The following is a 21,360-nucleotide window of genomic DNA, read 5'->3' as shown; positions in this document are numbered from 1 at the left end:
TGACTTGGATGAGGGCGTGGAAGGATGGATTAGTAAATTTGCGGATGACACTAAAGTCGGTGGAGTTGTAGACAGTGCGGAGGGAAGTGGCAGGTTACAGTGGGACATAGATAAGCTGCAGAGCTGGGCTGAGAGGTGGCAAATGGAGTTTAATGCGGAAAAGTGTGAGGTGATTCACTTTGGAAGGAGTAACAGGAATACAGAGTACTGGGCTAATGGTAAGATACTTGGTAGTGTGGATGAACAGAGGGATCTGGGTGTCCATGTGCATAGATCCCTGAAAGTTGGCACCCAGGTTGATAGGGTTGTTAAGAAGGCGTACGGTGTGTTAGCTTTTATTGGTAGAGGGATTGAGTTTCGGAGCCAGGAGGTCATGCTGCAACTGTACAAAACTCTGGTGCGGCCGCATTTGGAGTATTGCGTACAGTTCTGGTCGCCGTATTATAGGAAAGATGTGGAAGCATTGGAAAGGATGCAGAGGAGATTTACCAGGATGTTGCCTTTAAAAGTCAGTTACCTGGGAGGATCACCCTCATTGTTCCACTGGAGGAAGCAGAGAGGGAGTGATTTGTGGCAGGAGTGCTGGTGAGAGATTTATTTATTTATTTAGTCAGTTAGTATGTTTTTTTTTACTTTATTTTTGTAGTAGTATTTTTCTTAATTTTAAACTGAAAACCGGAAGTGGGCTGCTAAGGAGTCTGGGAAGGGTTTTTTTAAGCACGCGAAGTATAAAAGGTAGGCTGCAGTATACAGCGGCCAGCGTCGGGAGCGGGCAGGGAGTGAGCAGGGAGCAGAGTGTGAGCTATAAGGGCTTTGGCTCACAGGGCTTCGGAGGACAGGGCGAGCAGGGGTGAGTTTTTTCATTCTTATTTACTTTTCTCTGTGTCCCTTGGTATAAAGGGGCAAATATGAGTGTGAAGCCAGTGTGTTGTTCCCAGTGTAGGATGTGGGAGGCCCTGGAGGCACCTGGCCTCCCGGACATCCACACCTGTGAGGGGTGTGTCGAGCTGCGGTTCCTGAGGGGCCGTGTTAAGGAGCTGGAACTGCAGGTTGAGGATCTTAGGCTGTTAAGGGAGAATGAGGAGGTGATAGACAAGAGCTATCATCAGGTGGTCACACCAGGGCCACGGGTGGAGGCCAAGTGGGTGACGGCCAGGAAGGGTAAAGCTCGGGTGATTGAGAGCACCCCGGTGGAAGTGCCCCTACACAACAAGTACTCCTGGGGAGGACAGCCCGCCTGGGGGAAGCAGCAGTGGCCATGTCTCCGGAGTGGAGTCCAGCCCTGTAACTCAGAGGGCTAAGGAAAAGAGGAGGAAGGCAGTGTTAATCGGGGACTCGACAGTAAGGGGGTCGGACAGGTGTTTTTGCGGAGGCAGGCGGGAGTCTCGGATGGTGGTCTGCCTCCCTGGGGCCGGGATCCAGGATGTCGCTGGTCGACTCCCGGAAATCCTGAGGGGGGGAGGGAGAGGAGCCAGAGGTAGCGGTACATATTGGTACCGCTGATGTGGGAAGGAAGGGGGAAGGGGTCATGAAAAGAGAGTATAGGGAATTAGGGAGACAGCTGAGAAGGAGGAAAGCAAAGGTAGTAATCTCAGGATTGTTGCCTGTGCCACGGGAGGGTGAGGGCAGGAATGGAGTGAGGTGGAGGATGAATGTGTGGCTGAGGGACTGGTCCAGGGGGCAGGGATTCAGATTCCTGGACCATTGGAACCTCTTTAGGGGCAGGTGTGACCTGTACACAAAAAACGGGTGGCACTTGAATCCCAGGGGGACCAATGTCCTGGCGGGAAGGTTGGCTAAGGCTACTGGGGAGAATTTAAACTAGATAGGTTGGGGGGAGGGGATCAAGACGAGGTGACTGGGAGCGAGGAAGTTAGCTCGCAAACAGAGAAGGGTTATAGACGGTGCAAGAGGGAGGATGGACGGGGGATAGAGAAGGGGAGAGCTCAGACCAAAGGATTGAGATGTGTTTACTTTAATGCCAGGAGTATAGTGAATAAAGGGGATGAGCTCAGGGCGTGGATCGATGCCTGGAAGTGTGATGTGGTGGCCATTACGGAGACTTGGATGTCTCAGGGACAGGACTGGATACTACAGGTGCCGGGATTCAGATGTTTCAGGAAGGACAGGGAGGGAGGTAAGAGAGGGGGTGGAGTGGCACTGCTGATCAGGAATAGTGTCACAGCTGTAGAGAAGGTGTATGCTGTGGAGGGATTGTCTACAGGGTCTCTGTGGGTGGAAGTTCAGAGTGGGAAGGGGTCGATCACTTTGCTGGGAGTTTTCTATAGGCCGCCCAATAGTGACAGGGAGGTGGAGGAGCAGATAGGGAAACAGATCCTAGAGAGATGCAGTAATAGCAGAGTTGTTGTGATGGGAGACTTTAATTTCCCAAACTTAGATTGGAATATCCCGAGGGTAAGGGGATTGGATGGGGAGGAGTTCGTTAGGTGTGTTCAGGAGGGTTTCCTGACACAGCATGTGGACAAGCCTACAAGAGGAGAGGCTGTACTTGATCTGATACTGACCAATGAGCCTGGACAGGTGTCAGATCTCTCAGTGGGAGAGCATCTTGGGGATAGCAATCATAACTCTATCTCCTTTATGCTTGCATTGGAAAAAGAGAGGATCAGGTAAGCTAGGAAAGCGGTTATATGGAGCAAGGGGAAATATGAAGACATAAGGCAGCAAATTAGAGGAGTAAATTGGAAGGAGGTATTCTCGGGGAAATCTACTGAAGAGAGGTGGCAGTTTTTCAAAGAATGTCTGTCTAGGGTTCTACAGGACAACGTTCCGAGCAGACAGAGAGGAGTTGGTAGGTTAATGGAACCGTGGTGTACGAAAGCTGTGCGGGACCTAGTCGAGAAGAAAAGGAAAGCGTACAAAAGGTTCAGAGAGCTTGGCGAAGATAGGGATCGAGATGAGTATACGGCTTGTAGGAAGGGACTAAAGAAGGAAATTAGGAGAGCCAGAAGGGGTCACGAGAAGGCCTTGGCAAGTAGAATTAAGGAAAACCCGAAGGCGTTCTATAAATATGTGAAGAGTAAAAGGATGAGACGTGAAGGAATAGGGCCTATAAAAGGTGAAGGCGGGAAAATCAGTACGGAACCAGTAGAAATGGCAGAAGTGCTTAATGAGTATTTTGGCTCGGTTTTCACAGAGGAGAAGGACCTGGGTGGATGTACTGCGGGCGTGCGGTGGACTGAAAAGATTGAGTATGTGGACTTTAATAAAGAGGTTGTGCTGGAATCTTTGAATGGCATCAAGATAGATAAGTCGCCGGGTCCGGATGGGATGTACCCCAGGTTACTGTGGGAGGCGAGGGAAGAGATTGCAGAGCCTCTGGCGATGATCTTTGTGTCGGCGATGGAGATGGGAGAGGTGCCGGAGGATTGGAGGATTGCGGATGTGGTTCCTATTTTCAAGAAGGGGAATAGGGATAGCCCAGGAAGTTACCGACCGGTGAGTCTAACCTCAGTGGTTGGTAAGCTGATGGTGAAGATCCTGAGGGACAAGATTTATGAGCATTTAGAGAGGTTTAGTATGCTCAAGAATACTCAGCATGGCTTTGTCAAAGGCAGAACGTGCCTTACGAGCCTGGTGGAGTTCTTCGAAAATGTGACTAAACACATTGACGAAGGGAAAGCAGTAGATGTGGTTTATATGGATTTTAGCAAGGCGTTCGATAAGGTCCCTCATGCAGGGCTTCTAGAAAAAGTGAGAGGGCATGGGATCCAAGGTGCTGCTGCCCTGTGGATCCAGAACTGGCTTGCCCAAAGGAGGCAGAGAGTGGGTATAGATGGGTCTTTTTCTGAATGGAGGTCGGTCACCAGTGGTGTGCCACAGGGATCTTTTCTGGGACCCTTGCTGTTTGTCATTTTCATAAATGACCTGGATGAGGAAGTGGAGGGATGGGTTGGTAAGTTTGCCGACGACAGAAAGGTTGGTGGGGTTGTGGTTAGTATGGAGGGATGTCAGAAGTTACAGAGGGACATAGATAGGATGCAAGACTGGGCGGAGGAGTGGCAGATGGACTTCAACCCAGATAAATGCGTAGTGGTCCATTTTGGCAGGTCAAATGGGATGAAGGAGTACAATATAAAGGGAAAGACTCTTAGTACTGTAGAGGATCAGAAGGACCTTGGGGTCCGGGTCCATAGGACTCTAAAATCGGCCCCGCAGGTGGAGGAGGTGGTTTAGAAGGCATATGGTGTGCTGGCCTTTATCAATCGAGGGATTGAGTTTAGGAGTCCGGGGATAATGATGCAGCTATATAAGACCCTCGTCAGACCCCACTTGGAGTACTGTGCTCAGTTCTGGTCGCCTCACTATAGGAAGGATGTGGAAAAGATTGAAAGGGTGCAGAGGAGATTTACAAGGATGTTGCCTGGATTGAGTGGCATGCCTTATGAGGATAGGCTGAGGGAGCTCGGTCTTTTCTCCTTGGAAAGACGAAGGATGAGAGGCGACCTAATAGAGGTGTATAAGATGCTGAGAGGCATAGATCGGGTGGACTCTCAGAGGCTTTTTCCCAGGGTGGAAATGGCTGCTACGCGAGGACACAGGTTTAAGGTGCTGGGGAGTAGGTACAGGGGAAATGTTAGGGAGAAGTTTTTCACACAGAGGGTGGTGGGCGAGTGGAATCGGCTGCCGTCAGTGGTGGTGGAGGCGAACTCAATAGGGACTTTTAAGAGACTCCTGGATGAGGACATGGGACTTAATAGGATGGAGGGTTATAGGTAGGCCTAAAAGGTAGGGATATGTTCGGCACAACTTGTGGGGCCGAAGGGCCTGTTATGTGCTGTAGTTTTCTATGTTTCTATGGTGGGAAAATCGTATGAGGAAAGGCTGAGGGGATTGAGGTTGTTTTCGTTCGAGAGAAGAAGGTTAAGAGGTGACTTAATAGAGGCATACAAGATGATCAGAGGATTAGATAGGGTGGATAGTGAGAGCCTTTTTCCTCGGATGGTGATGGCTAGCACGAGGGGACATGGCTTTAAATTGAGGGGTGATAGATATAGGGAGAAGGGCCTGTACTGCGCTGTAATGTTCTTTGTTCTACTCCGATCCCAGTAACATCCCCGCACAGTCCGATCCCAGTAACGGCCCTGCACAGTCCGATCCCCGTAACACCCCCGCACAGTCCGATCCCAGTAACACTCCCACGCAGTCCGATCCCAGTAACGGCCCCGCACAGTCCGAACCCGGTAATCCCCCCGCACAGTCCGATCCCAGTAACATTCTCCCTCACTGTAGCTCACAAATATAGAAACGTGGAAACTCGAAGCAGGAGCAGTCCTTCGACCCTTCAAGCCGACTTGCATTAGGCAGCTGGGATCAAGAGACTCCCTTGAAGAGTATAGGGCGTGGAGGAGTAGGGTTAGGAGAGAAATCAGGAGGGCAAAAAGGGGACGCGAGATTGTTTTGGCAGATAAGGTAAAGGAGAATCCAAAGAGCTTCTACAAATACATAAAGGGCAAAAGAGTAACAAGGGAGAGAGTAGGGCATCTTAAGGATCAACAAGGTCATCTATGTGCAGATCCACAAGAGATGGGTGAGATCCTAAATGAATATTTCTCATCAGTATTTACCGTTGAGAAAAGCATGGATGTTCTGGAACTTGGGGAAATAAATAGTGATGTCTTGAGGAGTGTACATATTACAGAGAAGGAGGTGCTGGAAGTCTTAAAGCGCATCAAGGTAGATAAATCCCCGGGACCTGATGAAGTGTATCCCAAGACATTGTGGGAGGCTAGGGAGGATATTGCGGGTTCCCTAGCAGAGATATTTGAATCATCGATAGTCACGGGTGAGGTTTGGAGAATGGCAAATGTTGTGCCTTTGTTTAAAAAGGGCTGCAGGGAAAAACCTGGGAACTACAGGCCAGTGAAACTGTGATGGGTGAATCTGTGGTGGGTAAGTTGTTGGAAGGTATTTTGACAGACAGGATCGAAAGGCATTCAGTGATGCAAGGAATGATTAGGGACAGTCAGCATGGCTTTGTGAGTGGAAAATCATGTCTCACAAATTTGATTGAGTTATTTGAAGGGGTAACCAAGAAGGTAAAAGAAGGCAGTGCACTGGATGTTGTCCACATGGACTTTTGCAAAGTCTTTGACAAGGTACTGCATGGTAGGTTGTTGCATAAGGTTAAATCTCACAGGATCCAGGGTGAGGTATCTAAATGGATACAAAATTGGATTCGGGGGTGGTTGTAGAGGGTTGTTTTTCAAACTGGAGGCCTGTGACCAGCGGTGTGTCTCAGGGATCAGTGCTGGGCCCACTGTTATTTGTCATTTATATTAATGATTTGGATGAGAATATAGGAGGCATGATTAGTAAGTTTGCAGATGACACCAAGATTGGTGGCATTGTGGACAGTGAAGAAAGTTATCTCCAACTGCAACAGGATCTTGATCAATTGGGCCAGTGGGCTGACGAATGGCAGATGGAGTTCAATTTAGACAAATGCGAGGTGATGCATTTTGGTAGATTGAACCAGGGCAGGACTTACTCAGTTAATGGTAGGGCGTTGGGGAGAGTTACAGAACAAAGAGATCTAGGGATGCATGTTCATAGCTCCTTGAAAGTGGAGTCACAGGTGGACAGAGTGGTGAAGAAGGCATTCGGCATGCTTGGTTTCATGGGTCAGAACATTGAATACAGGAGTTGGAACATCTTGTTGAAGTTGTGCAAGACATTGGTAAGGCCACACTTGGAATACTGTGTACAATTCTGGTCACCCTATTATAGAAAGGATATTATTAAACTAGAAAGAGTGCAGAGAAGATTTACTAGGATGCTACCGGGACTTGATGGATTGAGTTATAAGGAGAGGCTGAATAGACTGGGACTTTTTTGTCTGGAGCGTAGGAGGCTGAGGGGTGACCTTATAGAGGTCTATAAAATAATGAGGGGCACAGATCAGCTAGATAGTCAATATCTTTTCCCAAAGGTAGGGGAGTCTAAAACTAGAGGGCATAGGTTTAAGATGAGGGGGGAGAGATGCAAAAGTGTCCAGAGGGGCAATTTTTTCACACAGAGGGTGGTGAGTGTCTGGAACGAGCTGCCAGAGGTAGTAGTGGAGGCGGGTACAATTTTGTCTTTTAAAAAGCATTTAGATAGTTACATGGGTAAGATGGGTGTAGAGGGATATGGGCCAAATGCAGGCAATTGGGATTAGCTTCGGGGTTTGAAAAAAAAAAGGGTGGCATGGACAAGTTGGGCCGAATGGCCTGATTCCATACTGTAAACCTCTATGACTCTAAGCCTGTTCCACCATTCATTATGATCATGGCTGATCATCAAATTCAATTTCCTCCCCATATCCCTTGATTCCTTTAGCCCCAAGAGCTATATCTAATTTCCTCTTAAAATCAGACAATGTTTTGGTCTCAGCTACTTTCTGTGCGAGTGAATTCCACACATTCTCCAGCCCCTGGGTGAAGAAATTCCTCCTCAACTCAGTTCTAAAAGGTTTACCCCTTACCCACAAACAAAGAACAACAACAAAGAACAATACAGCACAGGAACAGGCCCTTCGGCCCTCCAAGCCCGTGCCGCTCTCTGGTCCAAACTAGACCATTCTTTTGTATCCCTCCATTCCCACTCCGTTCATATGGCTGTCCAGATAAGTCTTAAACGTTCCCAGTGTGTCCGCCTCCACCACCTTGCCTGGCAGCGCATTCCAGGCCCCCACCACCCTCTGTGTAAAATATGTCCTTCTGATATCTGTGTTAAACCTCCCCCACTTCACCTTGAACCTATGACCCCTCGTGAACGTCACCACCGACCTGGGGAAAGGTTTCCCACCGTTCACCCTATCTATGCCTTTCATAATTTTATACACCTCTATTAAGTCTCCCCTCATTCTCCGTCTTTCCAGGGAGAACAACCCCAGTTTACCCAATCTCTCCTCATAACTAAGCCCCTCCATACCAGGCAACATCCTGGTAAACCTCCTCTGTACTCTCTCCAAAGCCTCCACATCCTTCTGGTAGTGTGGCGACCAGAACTGGACGCAGTATTCCAAATGCGGCCGAACCAACTTTCTATACATCTGCAACATCAGACCCCAACTTTTATACTCTATGCCCCGTCCTATAAAGGCAAGCATGCCATATGCCTTCTTCACCACCTTCTCCACCTGTGGCGTCACCTTCAAGGATCTGTGGACTTGCACACCCAGGTCCCTCTGCGTATCTACACCCTTTATGGTTCTGCCATTTATCGTGTAGCTCCTCCCTACATTATTTCTACCAAAATGCATCACTTCGCCTTTATCTGGATTGAACTCCATCTGCCATTTCTTTGCCCAAATTTCCAGCCTATCTATATCCTTCTGTAGCTTCTGACAATGCTCCTCACTATCTGCAAGTCCTGCCAATTTCGTGTCGTCCGCAAACTTACTGATCACCCCAGTTACACCTTCTTCCAGATCGTTTATATAAATCACAAACAGCAGAGGTCCCAATACAGAGCCCTGCGGAACACCACTAGTCACAGGCCTCCAGCCGGAAGAAGACCCTTCCACTACCACCCTCTGTCTTCTGTGACCAAGCCAGTTCTCCACCCATCTTGCCACCTCCCCCTTTATCCCATGAGATCCAACCTTTTTCACCAGCCTACCATGAGGGACTTTGTCAAACGCTTTACTCAAGTCCATATAGACGACATCCACGGCCCTTCCCTCGTCAACCATTGACCCCTAGTTCTGGACTCCCCCGCCATTGGGAACATTCTTTCTGAATCTACCCTGTCTAACGCTGTTAGAATTTTATAAGTTTCTATGAGATCCCCTCTCATTCTTCTAAACATCTATAGAAACTCTTACTCGCCATCATTATTTTCCAGCTGGTTTTCTCTAATACTCCATTTTTCCCTCTTTATTAATCTTTTTGTCATTCTTTGCTGTTCTTTGTGATCTGTCCAATCTTCTAACTGTCTTTGAAGAATTATATGCTTTATCTTTAAGTCTGATTCAAGACTGAATTCATCAGACAGAGCGTGGGACATCGGCCCAATTGGTTCCCACCCACAGCAGGTGGCAGCCTGATAGTTATGCAAAACCCCTGTCTAAAAACTAGGTCTACAAGTGTAGAGGCTGGGGACGAGCTTGGGGCTGGGACAAGGCTGGCAAAGAAGAAGAGCACTCTGGGGGAGGATGACCTCACTGGGCCTGAAGGTCTGGAGTGCTTATACTTCAATGCAAGGAGCGTAGCAGGTAAGACAGACGAACTTAGGGCCTTAATGCTCACGAGGAATTTGGATGTGGTTGCGGTGACAGAGACTTGGTTGAAAGAGGGACAGGACTGGCAGCTGAATATTCCGGGGTACAAGTGTTTTAGGCGAGACAGAGGAGGGACCAAAAGAGGTGGGGGAGTAGCAGTATTAGTTAGAGAGCATATTACAGCGGTGCAGAGGGAGGACAATTCAGAGGGGTCGTGTAACGAGTCACTGTGAGTGGAGCTTAGAAACAGGAAGGGCGCAGTCACTATGTTGGGGGTATACTACAGGCCCCCCAACAGCCCAAGGGAAGTGGAAGAACGGATATGTCAGGAGATACTGGATAGGTGCAGGAAAAATAGGGTTGTTGTAGTGGGAGACTTCAATTTCCCTGGTATAGACTGGAAATTGCTGAGAGCTGGGACTCTGAATGGGGAGGAATTTGTAAAATGCGTACAGGAGGGTTCTTTGGAATTATATGTAGATAGCCCGACTAAAGATGGAGCTATACTGGACCTAGTACTGGGGAATGAGCCCGGTCAGGTCTTCAAAGTTTTGGTAGGGGAACATGTGGCAAATAGTGACCACAATTCTGTTAGCTTTAGGATAGTGATGGAAAAGGATGAGTGGTGTCCCAAGGGTAAGGTGTTGGATTGGGGGAAGGCTAACTTTAGTCGGATTAGGCAGAAATTGGCAGCTCTTGATTGGGAGAGACTGTTTGAGGGTAAATCCACATCTGGCATGTGGGAGTCTTTTAAGGAACAGTTGTTAGGGCTGCAGGACAGGCATGTGCCTGTAAAAAAGGATAGGAAGGGTAGGATTCGAGAACCGTGGATAACCAGGGAAATTGAGAGATTGGTCAAAAAGAAAAGAGAGGCGTATGTTAGGTCCAGGCAGCTAAAAACGGAGGGAGCTCTGGAGGAGTACAAAGAAAGTAGGAAAGAACTCAAACGGGGAATTAGAAGGGCAAAAAGGGGTCACGAAATGTCCTTGGCAGACAGGATTAAGGAGAATCCCAAGGCATTTTATTCATATGTTAGGAACAAAAGGGTTGTCAGGGAAAAAATCGGACCACTCAGGGCAAAAGTGGGGAATTATGCTTGGAGCCCAAAGAAGTAGGGGTGATCCTAAATGAATACTTTGCGTCGGTATTCACAAAGGAGAGGGATGCGTTGACTGGGAGTGTCTCGGAGGGGAGTGTTGAACCGTTGGAGAAAATCTCCATTACAAGGGAGGTTTGTTAGAGAATATAAAGACTGACAAATCCCCAGGGCCTGATGGAATCTATCCAAGGCTACTCAGGGAGACGAGAGATGAAATCGCTGGGCCTCTGACGCAAATCTTTGTCTCGTCACTGGACACAAGTGAGGTCCCAGAGGATTGGAGGATAGCTAATGTGGTCCCGTTATTTAAGAAGGGTAGGAAGGATAACCCGGGTAATTATAGGCCGGTGAGCTTGACGTCCGTGGTGGGGAAGTTGTTGGAGAAGATTCTTAGAGATGGGATGTATGCGCATTTAGAAAGGAATAAACTCATGAACGATAGTCAGCATGGTTTTGTGAGAGGGAGGTCATGCCTCACTAACATGGTGGAGTTTTTTGAAGAAGTGACCAGAATGGTTGACGAGGGAAGGGCCGTGGATGTCGTCTATATGGACTTTAGTAAAGCGTTTGACAATGTCCCTCATGGTAGGCTGGTGAAAAAGGTTGGATCTCATGGGATAAAGGGGGAGGTGGTTAGATGGGTGGAGAACTGGCTTGGTCACAGAAGACAGAGGGTGGTAGCGGAAGGGTCTTTTTCCGGCTGGAAGCCTGTGACTAGTGGTGTTCCGCAGGGCTCTGTATTGGGACCTCTGCTGTTTGTGATTTATATAAACGATCTGGAAGAAGGTGTAACTGGGGTGATCAGTAAGTTTGCGGACGACACAAAATTGGCAGGACTTGCAGATAGTGAGGAACATTGTCAGAAGCTACAGAAGGATATAGATAGGCTGGAAATTTGGGCAAAGAAATGGCAGATGGAGTTCAATCCAGATAAATGCGAAGTGATGCATTTTGGTAGAAATAATGTAGGGAGGAGCTATACGATAAATGGCAGAACCATAAAGGGTGTAGATACGCAGAGGGACCTGGGTATGCAAGTCCACAGATCCTTGAAGGTGACGTCACAGGTGGAGAAGGTGGTAAAGAAGGCATATGGCATGCTTGCCCTTATAGGACGGGGCATAGAGTATAAAAGTTGGGGTCTGATGTTGCAGTTGTACAGAACGTTGGTTCGGCCGCATTTGGAATACTGCGTCCAGTTCTGGTCGCCACACTATCAGAAGGACATGGAGGCTTTGGAGAGAGTACAGAGGAGGTTTACCAGGATGTTACCTGGTAAGGAGGGGCTTAGTTATGAGGAGAGATTGGGTAAACTGGGGTTGTTCTCCCTGGAAAGACGGAGGATGAGGGGAGACTTAATAGAGGTGTATAAAATTATGAAAGGCATAGATAGGGTGAACGGTGGGAAGCTTTTCCCCAGGTCGGTGGTGACGTTCACGAGGGGTCATAGGTTCAAGGTGAAGTGGGGGAGGTTTAACACAGATATCAGAAGGACATATTTTACACAGAGGCTGGTGGCGGCCTGGAATGCGCTGCCAGGCAAGGTGGTGGAGGCGGACACACTGGGAACGTTTAAGACTTAACTTGATAGCCATATGAACAGAGTGGGAATGGAGGGATACAAAAGAATGGTCTAGTTTGGACCAGGGAGTGGCGCGGGCTTGCAGGGCCGAAGGGCCTGTTCCTGTGCTGTATTGTTCTTTGTTCTTTGTTTTAAATCTCATTCGCGGGCCTGAATAGACCACTTTTTCCCTTTGAAGAAACCACAGCTGTCAATAAGGTTCAGAACCTTTGTAAACAATGTGATTGGGACAATGGTGGAGGGTAATTCTGGTGTAGTCAATCATGAAAGGAAAGGGAAATAAACACAGCTGACTGGAGGCTGAATATAAACCATTAAACTGTAAATCAAAACGTATTGCAAAGCACTGCAGCTCAGATATTAAATAAAAGCTATGTTAATACATTGGGGCTGAGTGAACAGCTGTGTGTAGAGGTGAGCACCCCCCTCCCTCTTCCCGCCAATGAAATTGATCTCTCCTCTTTGTCAGAGGGACTTCAAAGAGGTCTGTTCACATCTGCAGCTTCTGACAGGGAGTAAGGGAAATCTCTGCTACAGAATGGAGTGTTGCTATGATTTAAAAGCCTGCCAGCTCATCCAGGGGGCATCGAGATTCCAATGATCTGGCATTTGAAATGTTGTAAGAGTTTTAACAACACCACGTTAAAGTCCAACAGGTTTATTTGGCAGCAAACACTATTAGCTTTCGGAGCGCTGTTCCTTCGTCAGATGGAGTGGAAATGTGCTCTCAAACAGGGCACAGAGACACAAAAATCAAGTTACAGAATACTGATTAGAATGTGAATCCCTACAACCAGCCAGATCTTAAAGATACAGACAATGTGGGTGGAGGGAGCATTAAACACAGGTTAAAGAGATGTGTATTGTCTCCAAATAGGACAGCCTGCAACTCCAGGAGGCAAGCTGTGGGGGTTACTGATAATGTGACATAAATCCAACATCCCGGTTGAGGCCGTCCTCATGTGTGCGGAACTTGGCTATCAGTTTCTGCTCAGCGACTCTGCGCTGTCGTGTGTCGTGAAGGCCGCCTTGGAGAACGCTTACCTGAAGATCCAAGGCTGAATGCCCGTGACTACTGAAGTGCTCCCCCACAGGAAGAGAACAGTCTTGCCTGGTGATTGTCGAGCGGTGTTCATTCATCCGTTGTCTTAGTGTCTGCATGGTTTCCCCAATGTACCATGCCTCGGGACATCCTTTCCTGCAGCCTGTGGGCTTGGAGCTCCGAAAGCCTGCGTGGCTTTTGCTACCAAATAAACCTGTTGGACTTTAACCTGGTGTTGTTAAACTTCTTACTGTGTTTACCCCAGTCCAACGCCAGCATCTCCACATCATGCGTATCAGGTAGACAACGTTGGCCGAGTTGCAAGAGTAGGTACCGTGTACCTGGTAGATGGTGTTCTCACGTGAGATGATGGTATCCGTGTCGATGATCCAGCACGTCTTGCAGAGGTTGCTGTGGCAGGGTTGTGTGGTGTCGTGGTCACTGTTCTCCTGAAGGCTGGGTAGTTTGCTGCGGACAATGGTCTGTTTGAGGTTGTGCGGTTGTTTGAAGGCAAGAAGTGGGGGTGTGGAGATGGCCTTGGCGAGATGTTCGTCTTCATCAATGACATGTTGAAGGCTCCGGAGGAGATGCCGTAGCTTCTCCGCTCCGGGGAAGTACTGGACGACGAAGGGTACTCTGTCCGCCGTGTCCCATGTTTGTCTTCTAAGGAGGTCAGTGCGGTGTTTCGCAGTGATGCGTCGGAACTGTTGATCGATGAGTCGAGCGCTATATGGAGACGCGTGTGTCCAAGAATGCATCCGGACGGTCACCTCAGCACCTCACTGTACCGCAAGCCCACGGATAACCTCACGATGCTCCACTTCTCCAGCTTCCACCCTAAACACGTTAAAGAAGCCACCCCCTACGGACAAGCCCTCCGTATACACAGGATCTGCTCGGATGAGGAGGATCACAACAGACACCTCCAGACGCTGAAAGATGCCCTCATAAGAACAGGATATGGCGCTCGACTCATCGATCAACAATTCCGACCCGCCACAGCGAAAAACCGCACCGACCTCCTCAGAAGACAAACACGGGACATGGTGGACAGAGTACCCTTCGTCATCCAGTACTTCCCTGGAGCGGAGAAGCTACGGCATCTCCTCCGGAATCTTCAACATGTCATTGATGAAGACGAACATCTCGCCAAGGCCATCCCCACACCCCCACTTCTTGCCTTCAAACAACCGCGCAACCTCAAACAGACCATTGTCCGCAGCAAACTACCCAGCCTTCAGGAGAACAGTGACCACGACACCACACAACCCTGCCACAGCAACCTCTGCAAGATGTGCCGGATCATCGACACGGATGCCATCATCTCACGTGAGAACACCATCTACCAGGTACACGGTACCTACTCTTGCAACTCGGCCAACGTTATCGACCTGATACGCTGCAGGAAAGGATGTCCTGAGGCATGGTACATTGGGGAAACCATGCAGACACTACGACAACGGATGAATGAACACCGCTCAACAATCACCAGGCAAGACTGTTCTCTTCCTGTGGGGGAGCACTTCAGCAGTCACGGGCATTCAGCCTCTGATCTTCAGGTAAGCGTTCTCCAAGGCGGCCTTCACGACACACGACAGCGCAGAGTCGCTGAGCAGAAACTGATAGCCAAGTTCCGCACACATGAGGACGGCCTAAACCGGAATGTTGGATTTATGTCACATTATCAGTAACCCCCACAGTTTGCCTCCTGGACTTGCAGGCTGTCCTGTCTGGAGACAATACACATCTCTTTAACCTGTGCTTAATGCTCCCTCCACACACATTGTCTGTATCTTTAAGACCTGGCTGGCTGTAGGGATTCGCATTCTAATCAGTATTCTGTAACTTGATGTTGTGTCTCTGTGCACTGTTTGAGAGCACATTTCCACTCCATCTGACAAAGGAGCAGCGCTCCGAAAGCTAATGGTGTTTGCTACTAAATAAACCTGTTGGACTTTAACCTCGTGTTGTTAAAACTCTTACTGTGTTCACCCCAGTCCAATGCCGGCATCTCCACATCATTTCAAATGTTCACAGCCGACAGGCAGGAATGAAGATATTGAGCAGAGAGCTGCCTGAAATCACCATGATGTGGAGCTGCCGGCGTTGGACTGGGGTGAACACAGGAAGAAGTCTCACAACACCAGGTTAAAGTCCAACAGGTTTATTTGGTAGCAAATACCATAAGCTTTCGGAGCGCTGCTCCTTCATCAGATGGCCATTGCAAGATTCCACTCCATCTGACGAAGGAGCAGCGTTCCGAAAGCTTATGGTATTTGCTACCAAATAAACCTGTTGGACTTTAACCTGGTGTTGTGAGACTTCTTCCTGAAATCACCATGCCAGCGGTGATCATCAGGCCTGCCAGGGGTGATCATCAGGTCCGCCAGGGGTGATCATCAGGTCCGCCAGGGGTAGAAGAGGCAATCCAGTCACGGGAACACATCCCAGAGGCTGTGCTGAGATCAACCCCTTTCCTCCAACCCAAGCACACCCAACCTCCCGTTTTATATAAAACGTTGGTTAGGCCACATTTGGAATACTGTGTCCAATTCTGGTCACCACACTGTCAGAAGGAAGTGGAGGCTTTGGAGAGAGTGCAGAGAAGGTTTACCAGGATGTTGCCTGGAATGGAGGGTATTAGCTATGAGGAGAGATTGAATAAACTTGGATTGTTCTCCCTGGAAAGATGGAGGCTGAGGGGGGACCTGATAGAATTTTATAAAATTATGAGGGCATAGATAGGGTGAACAGTTGGAAGCTTTTTCCCACGTCGGAAATGACAAACACAAGGAGGCATAAGTTCAAGATAACGGGGGAAAGGTTCAGTGGAGATGTGTGGGAGGTTTTTTACACAGAGGATGGCGGGGGCCTGGAATGCCAAGTGAGGTGGTTGAGGCAATTACGTTAGCCACATTTAAGACTTAATCTGGAAAAACATAGGAACAGCTGGGACAACATGGTCGGTGCAGGCTTGGAGGGCAAAGGGCCTGTTCCTGTACTGTACCATTCTTTGTTCTTTGACCATTGGGGGCCCTCCCTTGCAGCTTGGCAATGGCAGAGAGGCAAATAGTCACTGGACCTCGCTCCTTGAACTCCCGAAGGGCCCAAGTTGCCAGGCCAGGGTGTCTGCAAAGGTGCAAGGCCTGAAGGGAGGCCTGAGTGGGCATCTGAGGGGGGAGGGGCTCTGTGATAGGGATTGGGGTCTGGGATGGGGTGAGGGTCTGCGGTGATGTTGGGGATCTGGAGTGAGGGTGAGGGGTCTCAGGTAAGGGGTGAGGGTGAGGATTCTGTGGTGAGGGGTCTGTGTTGAGGGAGAGGGTATTTGGGGGTTCAGGGGGGTGAACAGACACAAGCTAAGTCAATGCAATTCTTTGTAAAAAGTTGGGTTTTGTTCCTGGTCCCCCTGAAACAACAGAATGTGAGCGGTGTCTCTACCCTGCCCGCCTCTAATAGAGTCTGAACCTGGGAAATGATGAATATCTCACCAACTCAGAGCTGTAGCGATCGGTGCACACAGTCTGTGAAGTCGAGGTGGATATCCTCGAATCATCCTGAACACATCCAGTGTCTCCATACGCTGTGACAGGGTCATCAAATTCATCATGGTCATAATCTGACTCAACGTCAGGGGGAAGGCTGTAAATCGGTTCCTCATCAATGTCTTCAGAGGTGTCCAAGGAGCCAGGCCCAATGTTCTGGATTTCCTCATTCTCCCACTCCACACCTGGAGTGTTGCTGCTTCTCCACTCCTCTGGATTATATTGTTGCTCAGGTAGATTATTGGACAGAGGCAGGTTCACAAACGCACTGTCCTGTACACTGTTACTGATTCGCATCTGACCCATTTGTCCATCAGTCCAGCTTGTGCGAGCAACTGTCGACATGTCCTGGTCAGTATGAAATCCCTCATCCAGCTCCTGGTCAGGACACTGGTCAGTGGAACAGCTGGCCAGATTGTCCTGATTGGACACAGATTGTCCGAGATTCCGGCCACCCTCATCCACTGCTCCAAAATTCAGCAACTCCAGGAACTCTTGCACCACCCTGGAAGCTTCTTTTTCCAATCGTCCGATCTCCTCCTTGCATTTCCTCTCCATCTCCCTTGGTGACAGTGCGCAGGAGCTCCCCAAGCTCGATTCCCTCTCCTTCTGCAGACGCTGGATTTCCCGCTCGAGTCGCACAATCTCCTGCATCTGTTTGTTCTCAGCTTGTTCCAAATCCGTCAGCTCTCCAACCTCCCCGACCTGCTCCACCGCCCCTTCACTCATCTAAAGAAAAGACATAAAACAATTGAATCAATCAGTTCCCAAGACCGTTCAGTGATTTTCCAAACATTGTGATCTTGGACTGAATCTTGTGGAGGTGACAGGGTCTCAGCTGGCAGCTGGGCAGCCAGGGAGAGGCCCACACCAGCTGGACGGCCAGGGAGAAGCCCACACCAGCTAGACGGCCAGGGAGAAGCCCACACCAGCTGGGCAGCCAGTGAGAGGCCCACACCAGCTGGGCAGCCAGGGAGAGGCCCACACCAGTTGGACGCCAGTGAGAGGCCCACACCAGCTGGACGCCAGTGAGAGGCCCACACCAGCTGGGCGCCAGTGAGAGGCCCACACCAGCTGGACGCCAGTGAGAGGCCCATGCCACCTCTCTTCAGGAAGCTCCATCACATTTTGTTCCACTCAGGTACATGATGGGCCAATGGCGAGCCTTTTCCATGCATCAAAGACCTGAGGGGCAGAAGTCCCACCTACTGAGAGATGCCAGCCAATCAGAGGCTGACAGGTCTATTGAATGGCGGTGCCATGGGGAAGAGGTGGTCATGCCGGGACAGGGAGGCAGGAGGGGGAACCACAGGGTGAGATTGGAGGGTGGAGGGATTGTTGGCAAAGGTAGAGGGCTGGCCCTCAGTGGGCACGCTACAGGGTTCGAATGAGCCCCCAAGCAACACATCGATTGGCTATCGAACACCCCCCCCCATCCACCCGCTGTCTGCAGCTGAATGGAGACTAGTAGCCCCGCCCGGCAGCCTTCCACCTGGTTAGGTGCCCTTTCCCCCCTTTCCGGGAAGAGGATGGGGTCAGGACCATAGAAACCATTCTTTCTGGATGTATCACAGCTCGGTATGGCCCCTGCTCTGACCAAGACTGCAAAAAACTACAAAGGATTGTGAACATAGCCCAGTCCATCACGCAAATCATCCTCCCACCCATTAGAGACTTAGAACCATAGAAAATAGGTGCAGGAGGAGGCCATTCGGCCCTTCGTGCCTGCACCACCATTCAATATGGTCATGGCTGATCATGCACTTTCAGTATCCCAGTCCCACTTTCTCTCCAGACCCCTTGATCCCTTCAGCCACAAGGGCCACGTCCAGCTCCCTCTTGAACATATCTCACAAACCGGCACCAACAGCTTTCAGTGGGAGAGAATTCCACAGGTTCACAACTCTCTGAGTGAAGAAGTTCTTCCTCATCTCAGTCCTGAATGGTTTACCCCTTATTCTTAGACTGTGACCCCTAGTTCTGGACTTCCCCAACATCAGGAACATTCTTCCCGCATCGAGCCTGTCCAGTCCCATCAGGATTTTATATGTTTCTGAGATCCCCTCTCATTCTTCTAAATTCCAGTGAGTACAAGCCCAGTCGATCCAGTCTCTTCATATGTCAGTCCTACCATTCCGGGAATCAGTCTGGTGAACCTTGACTCCATCTAAACTTCCTGCTGCCTTGGAAAAAGAGCCACCATAATCAAGGAGCCCACGGACCTTGGACATTCTTTCTTCCACCTTCTTCCGTCAGGAAAAAGATACAAAAGTCTGAGGTCACGTACCGACCGACTCAAGAACAGCTTCTTCCCTGCTGCTGTCAGACTTTTGAATGAACCTACTAAGTTGATCTTTCTCTACACCCTAGCTATGACTGTAACACTACATTCTGCACTCTCTCCTTTCCTTCTCTATGAATGGTATGCTCTGTCTGCACAGTGCACAAGAAACAATACCTTTCACTGTATACTAATACATGTGACAATAATAAATCAAATCAAAACGGAGTGAACATCAGTGGAGGGGGTGGGGCTAGCAGGAAGGGGTGGGGGTAGGGGAGGGATTATCCTGTTCCTGATTTAATATCTATTTCCCACTAAAGGGACAAGAGAGAATGCTTTGAGCAGATTAGATATCCTCTCTCCATGCAGACAACTGTCCTTTACCTGATCAGCTGCGAGTGATATTTCTGCACTTTCTTGACATCTGTAGGGAAAATGCAAAGTAAAAATTAATCAAAGGAACAATATCCTCCCAAATCAAACTTCCATCTTCATCTCTGCACCATCTCAGAGACTACCTATTTCCAATTTAGTTTGACTACTTCACCTCATCTCAAACCCTCATCCAGGCCGTATTCCAGCTCTCCCGCATTCTACCCTCCATGCAGGCGCCTTCTAATGGGCAATTAGGGATGAGTAATAAATACTGGCCCAGTCAACAACACTCACATCCCACCATCAGGCAACACATAGATTTTAAAATTCTCATCCTTGTTTCAAATCCCTCCATGATCTTGCCCCTTCCTATCTCTCCAATCTCTTCCGGCTCCACAACTCTCTGAGACATCCGCATTCCTCAGGCTCTGGCTCCTTGCACATCCTCAATTATAACCATCCTGCCATTGGCTGCCATGCACAGAGTAACCAAGCTCTGGAATTCCCTCCCTAAACCGTTCCATCTCTCAGCATCACTTTCCTCTTTAAGACAATTACTTATAGAGTCATAAGGGTTTACAGCATGGAAACAGGCCTTTCGGCCCAACTTGTCCATGCCACCCAGTTTTAACCACTAAACTAGTCCTAATTGCCCGCGTTTGGCCCATATCCCTCGATACCCATTTTACCCACGTAACTTTGACCAAGCTTTTGGTCATTTGACTGAACATCTGTTTCTGTGAAGTGCACAGATGTTACCCGCCCCTCCATGTCAGCCCCACCGAAAAACTCCAAACCTCTTTCCGTTCTCTCTCTGTAGTCTCTCCTCTTCCTCCATTCTCCTTTTACTCTCCTCCTCTTCACATCTCAGCCTTTCCTCTGCGCTCCTCTCTTCGTCCTGCTCCCTCTGTTGCTCCAGTACCTTCTCTGCTTTCAGCCTGGAGAACAGGCGGCGAGCCAGCTGCCCTCTGCGGTGTTTTTGGAAAACAATCACCGCTGAACGCAAACATAAGAAGACATTTCGCCAGTAGTGAGCTCGATAATTCCTCTGGATAATCAGCAAGCTGCTCAGAATCTTCCGGTAGCGAGTCCTACACCCAAACAACAAAACAACAAAGAGGCTGAGAAGGAATGTGCAACTATACACTCATTAATCATCATTCTTCCAGGCAATGTGGGTGTCAGAGGCATAGCTGGCATTGATGTACTCTAACCGAATGGCTGGCTTCGGAGGCCAGTTCAGAGATTCAGTCTGGGTCTGGACCTGAAGACCAGACATTGATAAAATTTCATGATCACCATTACTGAGAACCGCTTTCACTTCCAGGTTGATTCATCCAATAGTTTTAAATTCTATCAATACTTCTGCTGGGATTTGTGTTCTTGCCTCCAGAATACCAGCAATAATCTCAGGATTACGAATCCAGTGACTCCACGAGCTCTCCCCATTCATAGCCCAGAGAAAGTGTGTGTGGATCTGTATCCCAGTGAGAGTCAGTGTGTGTGGAACTGTATCCCAGTGAGAGTCAGTGTGTGTGGAACCCGTACCCCAGTGTGAGTCAGTGTGTGTGGAACTGTATCCCAGTGAGAGTCAGTGTGTGTGGATCTGTATCCCAGTGAGAGTCAGTGTGTGTGGAACTGTATCCCAGTGAGAGTCAGTGTGTGTGGAACTGTATCCCAGTGAGAGTCAGTGTGTGTGGAACTGTATCCCAGTGAGAGTCAGTGTGTGTGGATCTGTATCCCAGTGAGAGTCAGTGTGTGTGGAACTGTATCCCAGTGAGAGTCAGTGTGTGTGGAACTGTATCCCAGTGAGAGTCAGTGTGTGTGGAACTGTATCCCAGTGAGAGTCAGTGTGTGTGGAACTGTATCCCAGTGAGAGTCAGTGTGTGTGGATCTGTATCCCAGTGAGAGTCAGTGTGTGTGGAACTGTATCCCAGTGAGAGTCAGTGTGTGTGGATCTGTATCCCAGTGAGAGTCAGTGTGTGTGGAACTGTAACCCAGTGAGAGTCAGTGTGTGTGTAACCCGTACCCAGTGTGAGTCAGTGTGTGTGGAACTGTATCCCAGTGAGAGTCAGTGTGTGTGGAACTGTACCCCAGTGTGAGTCAGTGTGTGTGGAACTGTACCCCAGTGAGAGTCAGTGTGTGTGGGACTGTATCCCAGTGAGAGTCAGTGTGTGTGGAACTGTATCCCAGTGAGAGTCAGTGTGTGT

General features: G+C 49.1%; 1 protein-coding gene across 1 annotated transcript in view; it reads right to left on the bottom strand.

Moving 5' to 3' along the window:
- LOC144504014 (unconventional myosin-X-like) overlaps nt 1-21,360 on the bottom strand; it is a 219,264-nt gene that overhangs the window by 90,964 nt on the left and 106,940 nt on the right. Inside the window, 4 exon segments of the mRNA XM_078229165.1 lie at nt 16,438-17,220; nt 19,160-19,199; nt 19,948-20,241; nt 20,359-20,414. Coding sequence (XP_078085291.1) covers nt 16,438-17,220; nt 19,160-19,199; nt 19,948-20,241; nt 20,359-20,414 — 1,173 coding nt within the window.

This window comes from Mustelus asterias, chromosome 14 (assembly GCF_964213995.1).
Source record: "Mustelus asterias chromosome 14, sMusAst1.hap1.1, whole genome shotgun sequence".
NCBI lineage: Eukaryota > Metazoa > Chordata > Chondrichthyes > Carcharhiniformes > Triakidae > Mustelus > Mustelus asterias.
This window is presented reverse-complemented; position numbering and strand designations above follow the sequence as displayed.